General features: G+C 40.1%; 1 protein-coding gene across 8 annotated transcripts in view; it reads left to right on the top strand.

Moving 5' to 3' along the window:
* setd5 (SET domain containing 5) overlaps positions 1-19,023 on the top strand; it is a 110,174-nt gene that overhangs the window by 71,536 nt on the left and 19,615 nt on the right. For 4 of the 8 annotated variants that reach the window (XM_086040300.1, XM_086040299.1, XM_086040303.1 and 1 more), the window contains exons 4-20: positions 1,086-1,348; positions 2,922-2,980; positions 3,078-3,265; positions 3,352-3,390; positions 3,463-3,747; positions 6,296-6,444; positions 7,133-7,250; positions 7,371-7,480; positions 8,984-9,224; positions 11,048-11,128; positions 11,249-11,395; positions 11,470-11,826; positions 15,547-15,807; positions 17,684-17,801; positions 17,890-18,119; positions 18,312-18,368; positions 18,507-18,992. In XM_086040300.1, the coding sequence (XP_085896426.1) occupies positions 1,086-1,348; positions 2,922-2,980; positions 3,078-3,265; positions 3,352-3,390; positions 3,463-3,747; positions 6,296-6,444; positions 7,133-7,250; positions 7,371-7,480; positions 8,984-9,224; positions 11,048-11,128; positions 11,249-11,395; positions 11,470-11,826; positions 15,547-15,807; positions 17,684-17,801; positions 17,890-18,119; positions 18,312-18,368; positions 18,507-18,992 (3,189 nt within the window). The remainder of the gene's footprint in view (positions 1-1,085; positions 1,349-2,921; positions 2,981-3,077; positions 3,266-3,351; positions 3,391-3,462; positions 3,748-6,295; positions 6,445-7,132; positions 7,251-7,370; positions 7,481-8,983; positions 9,225-11,047; positions 11,129-11,248; positions 11,396-11,469; positions 11,827-15,546; positions 15,808-17,683; positions 17,802-17,889; positions 18,120-18,311; positions 18,369-18,506; positions 18,993-19,023) is intronic. The other 4 variants (XM_086040302.1, XM_086040306.1, XM_086040305.1 and 1 more) reach the window with 2 other exon arrangements.

Below are 19,023 nucleotides of genomic sequence, written 5' to 3'. Positions count from 1 at the left end.
TTCTTCGTGAGCGAAAAGTATAGCTGAATGCATTGTTTATTTTTATAATCCGCCCCCGGCCAATAGCTTTCCAGTTGGCTTTTTCTAACCATGAGGAATAGTGATTACCTCCACCGATGGTATGGAAGGCTATTACATCTCACGCATGCGCAGAAGGTACTTTAATGGTCAGTGTCGCTGTCTGTTGTTGCGGTTCATTTTTCCAGCGTGACGTGCCGATAGCCGACCCAACGCCACAGGGATTAAGCTTCGGTCACAGTTGGCCAACGTCGGATTGGTCTATCTAGGCCTTTACTTGTGACTTGCACATATGTGACTTACACTCCCACCTCTGCCTATAGCAGATTAACAAGAAAGATTTCACTCAGAACCGGCCCTTAACAAAATAAATTAATAAATACTACTGCATTGTAAACTATACATATTAGAATACAATCGAGAATGTAAAGAAATAAACTTTTTTTTGTAACTAAGTTTACAGCCAAACACACGCTCAAGTTGGGGCTTTTGTAAGTCAAGCGTCTATGCTTTACAATGTAGCAAAGTGTCATTAAAATATATGTATAAAGTATTTCCAAAATGTGATGGGTGGTCCCTTTTGTGACATACTGTATGTGTTTCCAATTTTGAATTTTTAAAATCTAATTAGACAACAGGAAAAAAAGGGAAGTCTTCACAAACCTGGGCATGTAATGAAAAAAAAAAAACAAGAGCCAAAGCTTGTTACGACACAATTTTTCATAGTTTTACTTGGCATGTGTTTTGTTTGACAGTTTACCTAACATTTAGCAATCCCTGCTACAGCATTTGTCCTTAATCTCCATAATCTTTAGATCCTTATTCATGGGGCATTGTTAAAATGATAATTATAATGTGCATACATGTGAACTTTTAGTATGATGAAAATTCACCCTGACGTGTGAAGACAGTAAATAATACTTTGTCTAGTCAACATAGACCTGTAACTACGATCTATTTCTGATATAAACAGCTGTACTGTTTCACATAACTGTTTTTTTTGCCCTCATTTTCATTCATCTCCATTTTCCGTTTCCCTTTTTTGCCTGAACACCCGTTGTTTGAAGAAGCAACAGTCTTCCGTTGTGTGTTGTCAGGATCACAACTATGGTGCACCCCCTCCTCCCACTCCACCCGCTTCCCCGCTCTCTCAAACCATCATTCGTCGAATGGATCTCAATGGCGTGGTACACAGTTCTCGCTATGTCCAAACTACAGAGGACAACTCAGCAGACAGTGATAGCTCCTCGGAGGAGGATGGGGCTATAGCCAACTGGTGTCACTGCACTCTGATGCCAGACGGCTTGGTTAATAAATGTGACAACTGCAGGTGAGCCATGGAGAATGTGCCCTATCCGTATGGGAGCATGTTTTGTCAGCAAGCTGCCCCAACCTTTTCCCAGTTTGCTAAATTAATTTTGACAAACAAATGGGAACTAAAGTAATCCTAATGAATCCACCCTCCAAATGTTCTGCGCTTGATGAATATGAGACATGTAATCAATATATCTGCTTTTATTTCATGGTACTGGATCTAATACACAATTTAGAAGCACCATTTGTTTCAACTCCCATCTGTTTCCCAATTAGCCCATTATTACCAAAAAAGGGTAACTTGGAATGTCTAAGGCAGTTTCAGATTTGAGTTTTGCCAGAAGAGAGATGTCTATGGGTGAAAAATAAAGAAGCTGAAGGCAGATGGGAAAATTAAGGTGAAAAACATTGGTGATGGCCATTTGGAATGGCCTGAAGAGAAAACACTGGTGTATTGGTAAAAGATGTCTAATGGGTAGGCTAAGGAAAATAACAGCACTTGGCGACAGAACTAAAACAACTGTTATATTGACCATAGGAATGGGAGTGAAGGTATCACATCTAGTCACAGAAAACTCAATAAACAAAAATACAAAGGCTACACTATAAGATGTAAACCAGTCAAGAGGATTAAGAAAGTCAGTGGAATTTGCTGAAAAATAACAAGACAAGCCTAAACAATTCTGGAAGCTATGGACTGGTGACACAAAAATGAACTTTAACCAATGGTTTGAAGCAAAGTGATTCAGTGATCCTTCAGCATGTTTTAAGTTCATGATCCAGAACATATTGCCAAAACAACAAAGGAGCTCATCAAGGTCAAAAAGTGTAAGGCTTTAAAGTAGAAGTCAGTCTCCAGACTTAAACCAAAGAATGTGCATTTTCCTGCTGAAGAGGAGACTGAAGGGAGGAATCCACAAAACAGACACCTGAAAGAGGCTGCAATGAAAGCCTGGAAAAGCGTCACAAAAAACAACGAAACATTAAGTCTTATCAATCCATCCAGCCATTATCTGAACCGCTTATCCTTACGAGCACATCTTTTCCAATAGTTTTTCTCAGCTAAAAATAAGTTGTTTTATGTATAATCTATTAAATTGTGTAGGATTTCCAGTACAATACATTGAAATTTCAGCTGAAATGTTCATCTCTTTTGTCACTAATTTTTTGTTAAACATTAATGGCCAAAGGAAAATGGCCTCATTGGTCCAATACCTTTGCAGGGGCCTGTACAACTTAAAGCAAAATGATTGCAAATAATCTTTCAATTAAATGTACTGTGTATTAATAAAGTGACTTGTAATTATTTTTCATTATTAGTAAGCACCATACACATTTTTTTTACTCTTATTATAATGTAATTTTAGCAAACATTGTTTGATTTCAACTGATACGCAAAGGCTTGTGTTGAAGATAAATTAATTTACATGCATGCATCTTATACATGCATATAACCTTTTATAGAGGAAATATTATTGGTTTACGGCCACTTAATGCTTGTGTTTTTTGAGTAATGAACTGTAAATTCTGATATATCCAAACTATCAATATGTATTTGTAATGTTGTTTTGGCTGTTCTCTTGTTGCAGAAGACTTGATGGGAGGACAAAAACAGATGGCCAGCATAGGAAAAATGAAAACGTCTCAGGTATTTGACTTTTTTTCCTTCACCCCTCTCAGTTCAGTTTTTGTATCTGTTAAGAAAATCATAACAGCCAAACGATATACTTGTGCATTCTTGGTAGCTGGAGAGAGCAGTGCCACCGAGAGTGGTGATGAAGAGGTGTCATCTTCCACTATCTCTTATACTGCCACCCAGCATACACCTACCAGCATTAAACTTACTGTCAACAGAGTCAAAAGAAGTAAATCTAAAAAGAGGAAAAAGAGTACAGAAAAATCCAGTGGAACACCAAAGGGCAAGAAAGTCAAAGTATGCAAAAAATGTCACGCTACTATTTGCCAAATCTCTTAAAAAAAAAAATCAGTTAATTGAATGTCTTTCACTTATTCTCTCAGGCTTTCAGAGAGGGTTCTCGGAAGTCTATGAGGATGAAGGTATGACTGACGTACTGTATAAATAAAGTGGAGTTTGTATTTTTAGTTTCATGCATCTTTTCTTTTGTCAAGAACTCAACAACAGAGGCCAGTGTGCTGGATGAGAACACAACAGAGGGATGGGAGAGTAGAATCCGCCAGTGGACAGACCAATATGAGGAGGCTTTAGCCAACCAGTACAGTTCTGACATCCAGACACTGCTCCAGCTTCACCACACTGCCAGCACAACTGTTGGAAAAACAGAAAGTGGACCCATGAGTCTTCCATCCACCTCACCGACATCTGTCGACGCCATGGACACTATCAATCGCACCCAGCTGGCCTGCAACAACACTGTGCTCGGCTCGCAGATGCAGGTTGGCCCAAGAATCATATTCATTAACAATATTTAACATTGTAGTGGACCGCCACTATTCATTGGAGATAGGGACTGGGCTGTAGGGTTGGGCACTGGGAATCAGGAACCAGGACTAGCACTTCGGTTCTCCTGGAATCATTCAGGTTTTAAAATGTCAGTTCCACATTTCGATTCCTAATCCGTTTCGCGGAGGAAGCCACCCAAAATAAAAGTACCAACGTGTGCGTGCAGCGCGGATCAATCGACAGACACGAGCGAAGTACAACCAATAGGAAATGTGTGTGCGCGCCGCGCCGGCGAGCAACACGTACAGAGTCTGCCGACATCACACAGACCGCAACGAAGACTACAGGATAATGCTCGCGGGGTGTGATAATTATGGATGTTCGACACAGGTCAAAAGTATGGCTGCGCTTCATTAAAAAAAAAAAATAAAAAATGAAGCTCCAGAATGAAGCTCTCTTGTGGACAATTCGAGCTTATAGGTTTGATATGAATTTATTTGTCAAAAATATTGATAAAATCAAAGGAAAGTTCATAAACAGTAGAAAAGTTCAAGAAACAAATATTTGACAAATATCGTAAATATCGTTTCCAAGTTTCGTAAAAAAAATTGTATTGGGGAAAGGTGCGTGGATAAGTCCGAAAATTGGGTGCCGACATTGCTACATGAAATCGGCGGCTATGTTGCGGCTAGCACGTCTAACATGCATGGCATCATCCGACTGTGAATGTTTCTTGGACAAGGAAGCAAGCAGTCTTTTTAGCCCAAAACGTCAAACTTAGATCGCGAGATTTATCATATTGTAGCGTTTTCCAGGAACACGCTGTCAGACGTAGTTTAATTATCACGTTTTTATTAATCCAAGTACAACTGCTCGTGCTCTGCTCCACTCGCTTGCCATATGATGCATTGCTGAACCTCGGAAACATCACAACTCAGCAACACACAAATCCGACCACAACACAGATAACCCAATTCGTTACTACAATATGCTGTTGAACATTGAAAGATTTCAATGCCTAAAAAGTGTATACAATTTCATAAAGACTTTTTAAAGTTACTGTAATTTTTTCATTATAAAAAGAGTTTTAATATAGTTAGCAATAATTGTAACTGTTATTGTATGTATTTTTTTCCAATCACAAAAAGTGTATGTGTACTGTAATGACAACTTGTCTTTAACTTGAATACTTAAGTGTGTCATAGGCTATTGCTGCTGAGTGTTTAAAGATTTCAGTGTCTTAATAATTTACAAAATTAAGAGATCTTTATTGTTAGTGGATTTTTTATTCTGGTGTAATTTCTTAGAATATCACCCGAATGGTTCGCTTTTATTTATTTTTTCTAAAAAAAATGTACCATTTACTTGTCATCTGTTCAAAATAAACATTTGAAAAAAAAATAAATCGTTTTTTTGTACCGAAAACATACCGAACCGAAGTTTCCAAAAAACGAACTGAACCGAAATGTGATTTAGCGTACCGTAATTAATCGCAATTTGAACTATCTCCAAAATATGCCATATTTTTCTGTAAATTGTTGGAATGGAAAGCTAAAAGACACAAGACGGACATATACATTCAACATACTGTTCATATGTAATGTATTTTTTTATTACAACAACAAATCCTCATGAGATGAAAATTAAAATTTTTAAATTAAAGTTATTAACATTCTTTCTGTAGTAGACAGTATTTTTATTCACTACAAAAATGCAAAACGGCCTCAGAACAGTGACAGAAATATTTGTGTGTGTTTGTGTGTTTTTTATTCTGGTGTAATTTCTTAGACTATTACATGCATGGATCGCTTTTATTTATTTTTTCCCAAAAATGTACCATTTACTTGTAATTTTTTCAAAATGAACATTTTTTTTGTACCGAAAATATACTGAAGTTTCCAAGAAACCGAACCGAAATTTGATTTAGCGTATCGTTACACCCCTAATATATATATAGAGATATATATATATTATATATATATAGAGATATATATATAGATATGGCTATAACGCTGCATTTTAAGAGCAAGCAAGAGTAATGTATCTAATCTAGGCAGTTTATGTAACCATATGCTGTATAGGCCTATGTATATATTTACCATATCGCCGCTGTCATGTGAAAAACACTTATCTCGATTTTTTTTCATTTTCTTATTTTTACATGAATCATGTTTCCGCGTTACAGACATCGCATTAAAGTGAAAATTTAAAAAGTTTATAGGTGTGTGTATGTATGTGTATATATATATATATATATAATTTTTGTGTTGAACTTGTTGGCTCAATGTTGGCATTAGACGTACTTAGCCGATTCTGACTTTGGGTCCAGAGCCGCATCGTGTCAGTTCTATGGCGCTGTCGCGCACACACACACACACACACACCGAATCTGCGGGGGGGTCCACTAAATTCTGATTCAAATTTGACAGCTACTGTATGAGCACTACGGTAAATGTGAACATTTGACAGATTTAATTGCAATATATACACTAGCTACGCTATAATGCGTCCCCTGACACTTTTTTTTTTTTTTTTTTGTAGCTGCAGTTAGGACGTGTGACACGTGTGCAGAAGCACAGAAAGATCCTTCGTGCCGCCAAGAACCTTGATCCTGACATCCTTATTATTGAGTATCGTGGGAAGGTCATGCTCAAGCAGCAGTTTGAGGTCAACGGGCATTTCTTTAAAAAGTAAGTATGAAGTTCCTTTTCCTCTTTAGCCTGGAGGACACGATGTCCATGATTTCCCAAAACAATTTGATATCTATCATTGTCAGAACACAGCAGACTTTTCCACTTTGCACCAGTCCATCTCAGAAGAGCTTGGGCCCAGAGAAGTTAGTGCTGATTCTGGGTGTTGTTATGGCTTTCACTTTACATGGTAAAGGTTCTAGATGACTGTCCGCTGATAGTGTAGTGGTACACACGCCTGAGTTGTGTGCGGGCAGCGTGGGATCGATTCCCGCTCAGTGACAGTGTCTATGTGTGCCCTGCGACTGGCTGGCGACCAGTTCGGGGTGTAGTCTGCCTTCGCCCATTGACGGCTGGGATAGGCTCCAGCAACTCCCCGCGACCCTATATAGGATAAGCGGTTTGGAAGATGACATGACATGACAGGTTGTAGATGAGGCAGGAATTATGATGGAATCACATTAGACTCTTGAAAATTAAATTTTATTCACTGCTTAGACTTTCTTAGTAAAAAAATTGGGTCAAAAAGACTAAGACTATTTGACTGAACTGCATATTTGATGGTGAAATTATTTAAGTGAAATTATTTTTGGTGAAAATATTTTCAACAGATTAACTAATAATCTGTAACATCAAGAACAACCTTGCAACGACACAAGTGGTGAAGTACAATTTTCATGTCTTTTAGGCCCTACCCATTTGTACTGTTTTACTCCAAGTTTAATGATGTTGAGATGTGTGTGGATGCACGGACCTTTGGAAATGATGCACGCTTCATTAGAAGGTCCTGCACTCCCAACGCAGAGGTGAGTTATTAATTGAGTTTATTATGACGTCCTAGGTTGCCATCTTGTTTTGCCTCCATTTAGTTCTAAGTTCTTAGTTTATCAGATTTTCTGTGTGTCATTTATCTACTCCTTTCTCAGGTGCGACATATGATTGCTGAGGGTATGATACATCTGTGTATCTATGCCATCAGTCAAATCACAAAGGATGCTGAGGTTACTATTGGATTTGATTATGAGTTCAACAGCTGGTCAGTACTGCTTCTCACCATTTCATATACATTCAACAAAAATAAAAACTCAGCACTTTTGTTATTAGTCCCATTTTTTGTGAGATTAACTCAAAGGTCTAAAACTGTTTGCACATACACAATACTGTATCACCTTTTCTCTCAAATAACAAACCAGTCTGAATCTGTGACCGTGAGCACTTCTCCTTTGTTGAGCTAATCAATCCCACCTCACAGGTGTGCCATATCAAGAAGATGATTAGACACCATGATTAGTGCACAGGTGTGCCTTAGGCGGCCCACAATAAAGGGCCACTCTGAAAAGGTACAGTTTTGTTTTATTGGGTCTGAGTCTGAGGACTCAGAAAACCAGTCAGTATCTGGTGTGACCACTGTTTGCCACATTCAGTGCAACACATCTGCTTTGAATAGAGTTGATCAGGTTGTCGATTGTGGACTGTGGAATGTTGGTCCAGTCCTCTTCAGTGGCTGTGCAAAGTTGCTGGATAGTGGCAAGAACTGGTCAACATTGTCGTATACGCCGATCCAGAGCATCCCAAACATGCTCAACGGGTGACATGTCCGGTGACTATGCTGGCCATGCAAGAACTGGGACATTTTCAGCTACCAAGAATTATGTACAGATCTTTGCAATATGGGGCCGTGCATTATCCTGCTCCAACATGAGGTGATGTTCTTGGATGTATGGCACAACAATGGACCTCAGGATCTCGTCACAGCATCTCTGTCCATTCAAAATGCCATCAATGAAATGCACTTGTGTTCTTCGTTCATAACAGACGCCTGCCCATAGCATAACCCCACCACCACCATGGGCCACTTGATCCACAACACTGACATTAGAAAACTGCTCACCCACATGACGCCACACGTCGCCTGCCTTCTGCCCTGAACAGTGTAAATCGTGATTCATCTGTGAAGAGAACACCTCTCCAACGTGCCAGATGCCATCAAATGTGAGCCTTGCCCAGTCAAGTCGGTTACGACGGCGAACTGGAGCCTGTGCGAGCATGCCAATCACATGCTCCCTCGAATCTTGCGACATCTCTGGCATTATGCTGTGTGATAAAACTGCACCTTTCAGAGTGGCCTTTTATTGTGGGCAATCTAAGGCACACCTGTGCACTAATCATGATGTCTAATCAGCATCTTGATATGGCACAACTGTGAGGTGGGATGGATTATCTCAGCAAAGTAGAAGCGCTCAATATCATAGATTTAAATATTTGAGAGAAATTGTGATATTGTGTCTGTGGAAAACGTTTTAGACCTTTGAGTTCATCTCATAAAAAATGGGAACAAAAGTGTTGTGTTTATATTTTTGTTGAATGTACTTCACTCACTCTCATTGAATTGATCACAGTTTTGTTCTGACATTTCATAACGCAACACATTTCTTGGTTGGATAGATGCTAGGTAATCTTTTCACTGGGTTATGTACTGCTTTTTATTGCCTTGTTCTCCAGTTAATACGAACCTTCTGTTCTCATATCAATCCATCAGTAATTACAAAGTGGACTGCGCTTGTCATAAGGGAAACCAGAATTGCCCTGTGCAGAAACACAACATGAGCCCCAGAGAGAGCTTGCCGAGTACACCCTCAGTACCACCACCCTCTCTTTTGGTTGGTGCTGAGACACGGCAGAGAAAGGCCCGCAGAAGAGAGCTAGAAGTTTGTCCAGATATAAACCAGGCGATCCAGCACCAAGAGGCCAAAGAGCCGCAAGGAAACAGTGATGGAGAGGTATGTCGCTGATTGTGATTTTCTTCCCATACATTTGGTCAACATGAAGGTTAAACAACAAAGCAGTTTAGTTCCATCACAGGCATTACACACCATCAAATAGTACATGTTGACAAAACTCCAGTTGTCTGTTCTAATAAATTGTTGACAAAGCCTTGCATGTGTTTCACCTAGTAAGGTTAATTCTAGAAATGGGAACAATAATTGTTTTTTCGATGCATCATTCTTTTTGTTAAAAAGATTTTGTATTGATTCAGAGGTATTAATAATCTATGTTTAAAGTATAAATAAAAAAAAAAAAAACTAAAAAGATGTTCAAGCGATTACGTGCGTTTGTACGCCAGACGTCTGTCTGTGCTGAGGATTACATGACAAGATGGCGGAACAAGCAAATCCTCACGCGAGCGGCGTAATCCTCATTAAATGCATCGGTTACATTTTGTTTCTTTATGAAGTGTGAGACGAGGATAAAATATTTCGGGAACCCAACAAACATGACACGCTACCACACCCAGAGTTGAGTGTGGCGAAAGGCGGACCCGTCGGAGATGATAAATAACCGACCGACTCTGCCAGGTGCTCTAGCAACTTGTCCACCAAACTCCGAAAGAGCAAGAAAAATGACTAAATCCATTACAGAGTACATTGCATCAGATTTGCGCCCTTAGTCGGTTGTGGAAGGAAGGTGCTTTCGTGGCATAATGCAGACAGTGACACTGTATCCACGATATAAAATTCCCATGACGTAGTACAATAACACTAGAGCATGTAGATCACTTCTTTTTTCACACAAAAACCTAGAATATGCACACCTTCTGCAAGCTTAGCAGTTGTCTGTTATTGTTACAAAATATGCTGTTAGTTTATATTTTGAATAATCAAGCTGTGCTGTTTGATGACAATTTCTCAGGGCTTAATGTTATGTTACACCACTCACAGTAAGGTGTGGAACAAGCACTAACTTTTATTGCTCTTAACAGAGGAAATACACAGTACTTCTACCAGCCATCACTACAGCACCGCGTACTGTTGTCTTTCTCCAGTCTCGTCCTTTTTTTCCACCCAGGGAGATTCTTGCTCTCTGGTTCACTTCGCCAACCGTCCTTTTTCACACAATGTTTAACACTGCCCTCTATTGTCCTGTAAAATATCACATCCTAACATAAGCTACATGTGAAATAAAGGTCACCAATCAATTGCAATATCCATCCATCCATCCATCATCTATACCGCTTTATCCTCACGACGGTCGCGGAGGTGCTGGAGCCTATCCCAGCTGTTTTAAGGCAGTAGGCGGTCTACACCCTGAACTGGTTGCCAGCCAATCGCAGGGGAAATTGCAATATCATTTAAAAGAAAATATATTACATCACATGCTACATTAGGTTAAATAAAAGCAGCGTTCATTGCTAAATTACACAGTAATGTCAATCAGATGATGCATATTGCACTTTCAAGTATTAAAATACGCTAAATTAGATTAAGTTTGAATATGTTTTTATATATTTTTTCTTATAGGAGAAGTTACAGACATTTGTTACAACAAATGCTGCCATTGGCACCTTTCAAAATTTGTTGACACAAGTCAAAGTGTGAAATATAAATCCTTGCTCTTCCTTGAGTACTGCAATTGTTTTAAAAAAGCTACCAGTTTTTAGATTAACTATAATATGTAAGCCATTGTAGTGATGAATTGGAATCGAATCATAGGTCTCTGAATCGGAAATCAATCGAATCGTGGGCCTCGGAATCGGATCGAATCGTCAGGTACCCATAGATTTCCACCCCTAGTTAATTCCTTATCTATGTGTCTGTGATATTAGGGACCACTGGATGAAACGAAGATGGAAGAGGCTGAGGAAGGAGAGGTGGATGAAAATGGAATTGTCATCTCCAATAACAAAGTATGATAATTTGTCTCCATTTAAGAGTTATTTATTTTTATAATTTTTTATGCAATATATATTTTTTTTTCATTCAAAACATATTCCACTAATTTTGTTGAAATTTGTCTCTGATTTCAGACATTGAACAGTCTGGAAAAGAGGCGGAGAAAGACAGGAGCAGATGTAAAGGAGGACAGTGTAGAAACAGAAGAGGGGACAAGAGCCACACCAATACCCTATAACACAGGGGTAGGCGTTAGCACACGACGTACTACCTATGTCACGGTCAGTATTGGTCTTAAAAACACCTTAGTATTTCTTTTCTATATTCTATTTAATTCCATTTCTATTTTCCACAGGAAGCACCGTCTATTGAAGAAAAATCCTCATTACCAAATCTGCCTGGCCCGGTTGTCCCTCCTAAACCTGCACGCTCTTCTAAGCCTCGTCCCAAGAGCCGAATGTCCCGGTATCGTTCCAGCTCATCCCAACGTGCCAGGCGGCAGCGTCAAGCGCTAGCCCAGCAGGCTGCTGCTGCAGCAGCTCCATTAGCTGAGCAAAGTGCTGGTCTTGATGAGGAGGGTTCTCATGGCCCATATGGTTCTGAGCTGGGCCAAGGGGAGAGTGGGATGGCCACTGGTCAACTCTTAGATGGAGATGGCCAGGGTCTTAACTGCATAAACAGAGGCAACTTGCGTTACCCCAAGACCAAGAAGGTTAGAGATCAGACTTTTTAAGTTGTTTAAATAATTCCTTGTGAAGCAGCATTACATACAATTTGTGGTCAGACAAACTGCGTTTTAAAATGAGCGCGTTTTTGCACAAAAATTCAACATATTTTCGAAGGTACTGTATGAGGTTGCTTGAGGTTAAAGGTGAGATCGTTAGGTATAGTTTCCTGCTATGAGTTTGTCAACTCACATTCTTCATACAGTACCTGGGAAAGACCTAATTGTATTCCACCGTGGATATTATGGATTTATACAGTATTTGCCTGTCCGCCACCCCAGAGGTTTTTTTGTGCATAGAACACACATCATTGTTTGATTTGGATCATGTTCAGAATTTGTCTGTCCGTAACAAGACTTGATCTCAACATAGACCAAACATTTTGACAATGTTCAGATTTGTTTTCTCATTGTTTTATGTCATTTAAAGTAGAGTTTAATTTGAACTTCAGATAACAGTAGTAATTGTAATGTAGTGGGCAGTTGGAGTTGCCGGCAGGGTTACAAAAATTCTTCTCCCCTTATTTTGTAGAACTATTGTGCATTAAACTGATCAGTTTCTAAATTCTTTACCCCATTTAGCTGTGAGAGTCCACTTGTTAAAAACGATATTCAAAAGAATGTAGTGCAGTTTGACATCACAACGGTAACTGTACCCACATAAAAACAAAGTGTTGTGACTGATTTAGACTGTGACTTTGTCAAACAGAATATACATGTGGTCAGACAGTTGTGGCCAATCAGTGAATATGTAGGGGGAAAGCAAATTTAGGTTTTAAACTTTTATGATACAGTACTACATGTTTACTTATTTTTAGCTTCTAGCACACAGTTTCCCAACCATTATTGAGCCAAGGCACCTATTTTACATTTGAAAAAGGCCAGCGGCGGAGACATAATATCTCCAGCATGTCCTGGGTCTTCCCTGGGGCTTCCGCCCAGCGGGACGTAAACACCCCACCAGCGAGGCTTACAAGGGAGTTATCCTAACCACTTGCTCGAGTCACATCATCTGGCTCCTCTTGAGGCAGCTCTCCTCTAAGTCCCTTCCAGATGACTGAGCTTCTCACCCTTTCGCTAAGAGGGAGTCTAGACACTTTCCGGAGGCAACTCATCCGCTTGTGTCCGTGATCTTGGTCTTTTGGTCACAACCCACAGCGTGTAGACATAGGTGAGGGTTGGGAATGTAGATTAACCAGTCTGTTGAGAGCATTGTCCTTCAGCTCAGCTCTTTTCATCTTCACCAACCAGCTGATACAAGGTCCGCATCAGGGCAAACCCTGCCCTGTACCAACGCGCCAATCGATCTCACGCTCTATTCTTCCCTCCCTCATGGACAAGGTAGTTGAAATCCACTTGGGGCAGGATCTCATCCTCAACCTGGGGAGGGAACTTTAGTCCGAGGCCACTCGGACTAAAGATATTAGTCTCAGATTTATAGGCGCTCATTCTAATTCCAAGCCTTTCACACTTTCCCATGAACTGCTACGGCGAGAATTGAAGAACGCAGCTTGATGAAGCCAACAGAAGCACATTGACCACATGATGCAAAAGCAGAGACATAATACTGATGTCACAAAAACGGACACCCTGAACGCCTTGACTACTCATAGATATTAATCCATCAAGGTTATGAACAGAATCTGTGACAAAAAGCATCCTTGGCAGACTTAAAACACTTCCCGATGGACTCAGAGTCTGACCTACTGCCGGCAATGTGGACCAAAGTCTGATACTGGTCGTAAAGAAACCGAACAGTTTTAGAGGTGTCAGGTACCTCATACCCCGAGGGCATCCCAGACCCAGAGCATTTAGGAATTGCAGGTGGATAGCATCCACCCACAGGACCTTTTAACCACCCCGGCGACCTCAACCCAGAAATATAGGATCCCATCTCGGAGTCCCAGGACTTTGCTTCCTCATAGGAAGGCTTGTCGATGAAATGAGGAGTTTTTGAAAATGTTCTCCCCATTGACTCGCAACATCCCAATTTGAGGTTAGCAGCATCTCATCCCCACTATTCAGTGTTGATGGTGCACTGCCTTCCCTTCTTGAGACGCCAGATGATCGACCAGAATTTCATCAAAGACTTCTAGTTGTACTCCCTGCGCTAACCGGATTCCTCCCACACCCTACTTTTTGTATCAGTAATCACCAGATCTGCATTCTGCTTGGCCTGCCAGGATTCATTAGCTGCCAACACAACACTAGGTGATGATCAGTTGTCAGCTTCGCTCTTCTCTTCAATTGGGTGTCCAAGACATGTGGCTGGAATTCCAATGACACGAGCACAGAGTTGATCGTGGAACTGAGGCCAAGGGTGTTCTGTATGTTCATGTATGGACACCTGTATGTTTGAACATGGTGTTCATTTTGGACAATCCGTGACAAGCACAAAAGTTCAATAACAAAGCACGTCTTAATTTACAGTCGGGCTGTGAGCGTTGAAGTTCTCCAGCAGAACGAGGGACTCCCCAACCTCCGGGGGTGCTGGAAAGCACCCCCTCGAAGGACAACAAAAAGGGTGGGTACTCTGAGCTGCTGCTTGGTGCATGGGTACAAACAACAGTCAGGACTCCCACCCAAGGCAGAGGGAGGCTACTCTCTCGCCTCCTTGGGGTGAAACCCTAGGTTCAGGCATCGAGCTGTGCGGCAATAAGTATGGCCATACCTGCTCGGCGCCTCTTATCTGAGTAACCCCATAATGCTTAAGAAGACCGGTACTGGAGTCCAAGCTCCGTGTCAAGGCAACCCTATCTAGTCTGAACCTCTCACACACCAGTTCAGGCTCTTTCCCTGCCAGAAAAGTGACATTGCAGCTACCTTCTGTAGCTGGGGATCAGACCGCCAAGGTCCTCGCCTCTGCTACTGTCCAATGTACAATGCACCTGACCTCCATGGCACTCCCACAGGTGGTGCGTCCATGGAAAGGTGGGACCCATGTCGTCTTTTCGGGCTGTGCCCAGTCGCGCCCCTTGGGTGCAGACCACCGTCCACCTCGAGGCCTGGCTCCAGAGGGTGGCCCTAGTGACCTGCCTCCGGGTTCTTCCAAAGATATTGTTCTTTATGGGATGTGTTCCAGCCAGGTTTTGTCTGGTCCCTAACTTCAGACCTGTTTGCCCTGGTGACTTTAAGAGGGGCGTAAAGCCCCTAACAATTTAGCTCCTGGGATTGCTGGGACACACAAGCTCCTCCACCACAGTAAGTTCACAGCTCAAGTGGGAGACAATGTAAGTGGAATTGGATAATTTCCCACATTATCCCTGGTGACCTTTAATGGCACACTATTTTACCATGGCACTGTGGTTGGGAATCACTGTTCTGCTATGGTGATATCAGGTACTAAATGACAGAGGTTGCTAATCCATGAATATCACAATTTACCACAAATAGCCACAATGTCAACCAGTCCTCTTTGAACATAAAGAAATGATTGTTTTTCAGCATGTCCAAAGATTTTGAGGAATTACTGAACCAAATATGTGAAAGGAAGTTTAAACTACAAAATACTCTGCCTTGTAGCATTCAATCCAATATTGTTACAAATTATTCTTGCAACAGCCACTAACTGCTAATTGGTGATTGTTTCATTTGGAATGCAATTTTGTCTCCCCCCCATCCAAATCACATCTACGGTCACTTATATTGTATGGGGCATACTCATTCCTACTTAATAATTAAGATGCTGCTATGCTGCTTTTGTTTCAGTACCTGGTTACTGAGTGGTTGAATGAAAAGATTCCTGGAGGGGAGAAGATCCAACAAGAACTGCCTGTTGAGCGGCCACTGCGGATAACCACTGATCCAACGGTGTTGGCCACCACCCTCAACATGTTGCCAGGCCTCTCACACTCATCTGTTATTTGCACCACACCCAGACACTATGTTCGCTTCGGCTCCCCTTTTAATCCCGAGAGACGCCGACCTCGTCCACTTCAGATGGATGGCACTTATGGCTGCTTTAAAAAGGTGAATGATATATTGTACAAATGCTGATGACTGTTAAATGTTGAATCCGCTTGTAAAAGTCTCAAATCAAAACAAAATGTTGCATTTAAATTCTGTGTGTGTGTCGGGTGTGTGTGTGTGTGTGTGTGTGTGTGTGTATATATATATATATATATATATATATATATATATATATATATATATATATGTACATCTATATATATATATATGTATATCTATATATATGTATATATATATATTTATATATGTATATCTATATATATGTATATATGTATATTTATATATGTATATCTGTATATATGTATATATACGTATATATATATATATATGTATATCTGTATATATCTATATATACGTATATATATGTATATCTGTATATATACGTATATATATACATATATATATGTATATCTGTATATATGTATATATACGTATATATATATGTACATATATATGTGTATATACATATATATGTACATATATGTGTATATACATATATATGTGTATATACATATATATGTGTATATACATATATATGTGTATATACATATATATGTATATATACATATATATGTGTATATATACATATATATGTGTATATATACATATATATGTGTATATATACATATATATATGTATTGAATCCGATGCTTCTTTTTTCAATTGAAGAGGGAGGTCAACCCAAACATTTTTTTTTCAAGAATATGTTCTATGCAGGCCTCCTAGTTGAAACAAGGCATTCTGATTAATATTGTGTTTGTGGAATATGAGTCAAGCAGCAAAATCTAGCCATCTCAGGGGTCGGCCATTTTATCACTTCTGTCAACTAAAAATGACATCACAGATGCCCCGAGGGCTCAAATAACGACCAATCATGGCTCAGTTTAAGAAAACAGGTGAGCTGTGATTGGTTGTGAGCAACTGTGATGTTATTTTCAGTCGACAGACGTGACAAAACGGCCGCCCCCAGTGATGGCTAAAAACAGGTGGATTAACTCTTATTCCACAAACGCAATAATTATCAGAATGCCTTGTTGGGCCTGCATAAAACATTCTGGAAAAAAATATGTTTGGGTTGACTTCCCTTTAATAAAGTGTTTGCATAAGAAAATCAATCCTGTTATTCATGTTAAGGGTATTAAAATTCAAGAAAATAATCGGACAGAAAGGGATTTTTTTACAATAAATAAAATATGCGATTAACTATGAGTTAACTATGAAAAAATGCGATTAACTACGATGTGTGTATATATGTGTATATATATATATATATATATATATATATATATATATATATATATATATATGTATAAGTATATAAGTATGTGTATATATCTATATATATGTATATATTTACAGGCAGTCCTCGTATTACGAAGTACGCGACCTACAACGTTTTGACTATACGACGCCTCCTCCTTCATTTTGTCCCCAGCACCATAGTGACTACCTTTACATGCAGTCAATATTCGGGTTAAAGTCAAAATTTTAACTCGGGTGTTCTGCATAGTCCATATTCTGGAAAAAAATATGTTTAGGTTGACTTCCCCTTCAACTGAAAAAACAAGCATTGGATTCAACTCACGCAAACAGCCCCCCAGCCCTTTCAAACACACACATACACACCCACACACACGGCAATATTTTCCTGTCGAGGCGTTTTGTAACTTGAAAATTTTCTTATGAAGATCCGTTCGTAAGTAGAGGTACCACTGTATCTCTCTCTCTCTCTCTCTCTCTCTCTCTCTCTCTCTCTCTCTCTCTCTTATTTATATATATATATATATATATATATATATATATATATATATATATATATAAATGCCATCTCACCATCAATATAATTAATGACTATCATTATTGTATCTTAATGCAGAGATGGATAAAGCAGGTGGAGGATGAGAGCTGTTCAGCTAGTTTGGCGGATGGCACAGAGTCCACCTCCTCCCAACAAAGCACCAGCAGCAGATCCACCCCCAATCCCTTGTCCAGTGGTATGTGTTTTCTGTTGTTTTCAAATTGTGTGTCTGAGACTGAATTATCTACTCACAATTTTACCTGTACTGTGTTTTTCAACTATAGAATTGAATGCACCTTTCAAGAAGCGCCATGCCAAGTATATGACAGAGACATTGCCGATATCCTCTGACCACCTGCTTCGCCCACTGTCACCCATTACCCCACCTCTTTCTGACGACCTGCTCCATCCACTTCTTCACAACCCCTGTAGCTCTTTTTTATCGAATGGCCTTGCATATTCACCAATGCCCTCACTGCCGGTCAGCCGTTGCAACACACCGCTACAATTTGAAGTAAGAGTACACACATAAACATAGCCAGTCTGCTTGGTGGAAACAGCTTTATTCAATTCACATAATTCAATTATAAAAGACTTTACTCCTCTTTACTTTGCATTGTATGGGACGGCTAGGTTACATAAGATTATTATTTGGGTTGTGTGTTTGACACTGGCAAATTTCAAACAGCCTCCTGTATGTTTCTAGAATATATCATCTCCTGAGGCATCACCTGTTCACCGGCCAGAGTCCATCTCTCCCGAGGTATTTCCATTTATCCAAATCTAATTTTTGAAACAAGTTTGAAAATACAATATAAAACATTATTATTTTACGATATATTTTGTATGTTTTCAACACCATTTTTTCCTCTTCTTGCATGTCCTGCTTCTTTACCGTCAGCCGTGTCTTCAGACAGACTTGGACATCCCTCGGACCCAATTCCCGGATCTTTCACTGTCCTCTAGCTTAGAGAGCCCTATGGCTGTAGCCTCAGATGACTTTTCCATTCCTGGAGCTTCATTAAGCAGTGATTGCCAAGACACTTCATCTGTGGGGATCAGCTCCTTAAAGCCAGTGTCAAGTTCAACCTCGGACCGAACCCTCCAAACTAGGGAACAGGCCTTCAGGACAGAGTTTAACCTCATATACACTTGCTCACCCCTCAATGCAAACTTGGGAAATACTGTGGCCACTGACCGACGCCCCTCTCTATCAGAAGGAGGGTTCTCCCCTGCAGAGTCTTTACATAGTTCTTTAAGTGGCCAGGGCTTGTTTGGGGACATAGGGCCTGGCTGTATGTCACCATACAGTGATCTTCATTATGGTGGCGGCTACCCAGACAGTAGCACATCTCCTCACACCAACAACCCACCACAAAAAAAGAAGGCAAGTACACAACATTCTTCTGGTTGATGAA

This window comes from Filicampus tigris, chromosome 9 (genome assembly GCF_054856515.1).
Source record: "Filicampus tigris isolate MCC_2025a chromosome 9, RoL_Ftig_1.0, whole genome shotgun sequence".
Lineage (NCBI taxonomy): Eukaryota > Metazoa > Chordata > Actinopteri > Syngnathiformes > Syngnathidae > Filicampus > Filicampus tigris.
The sequence above is the reverse complement of the archived record's forward strand: the minus strand, read 5'-3'. Positions and strand labels throughout refer to the sequence as shown.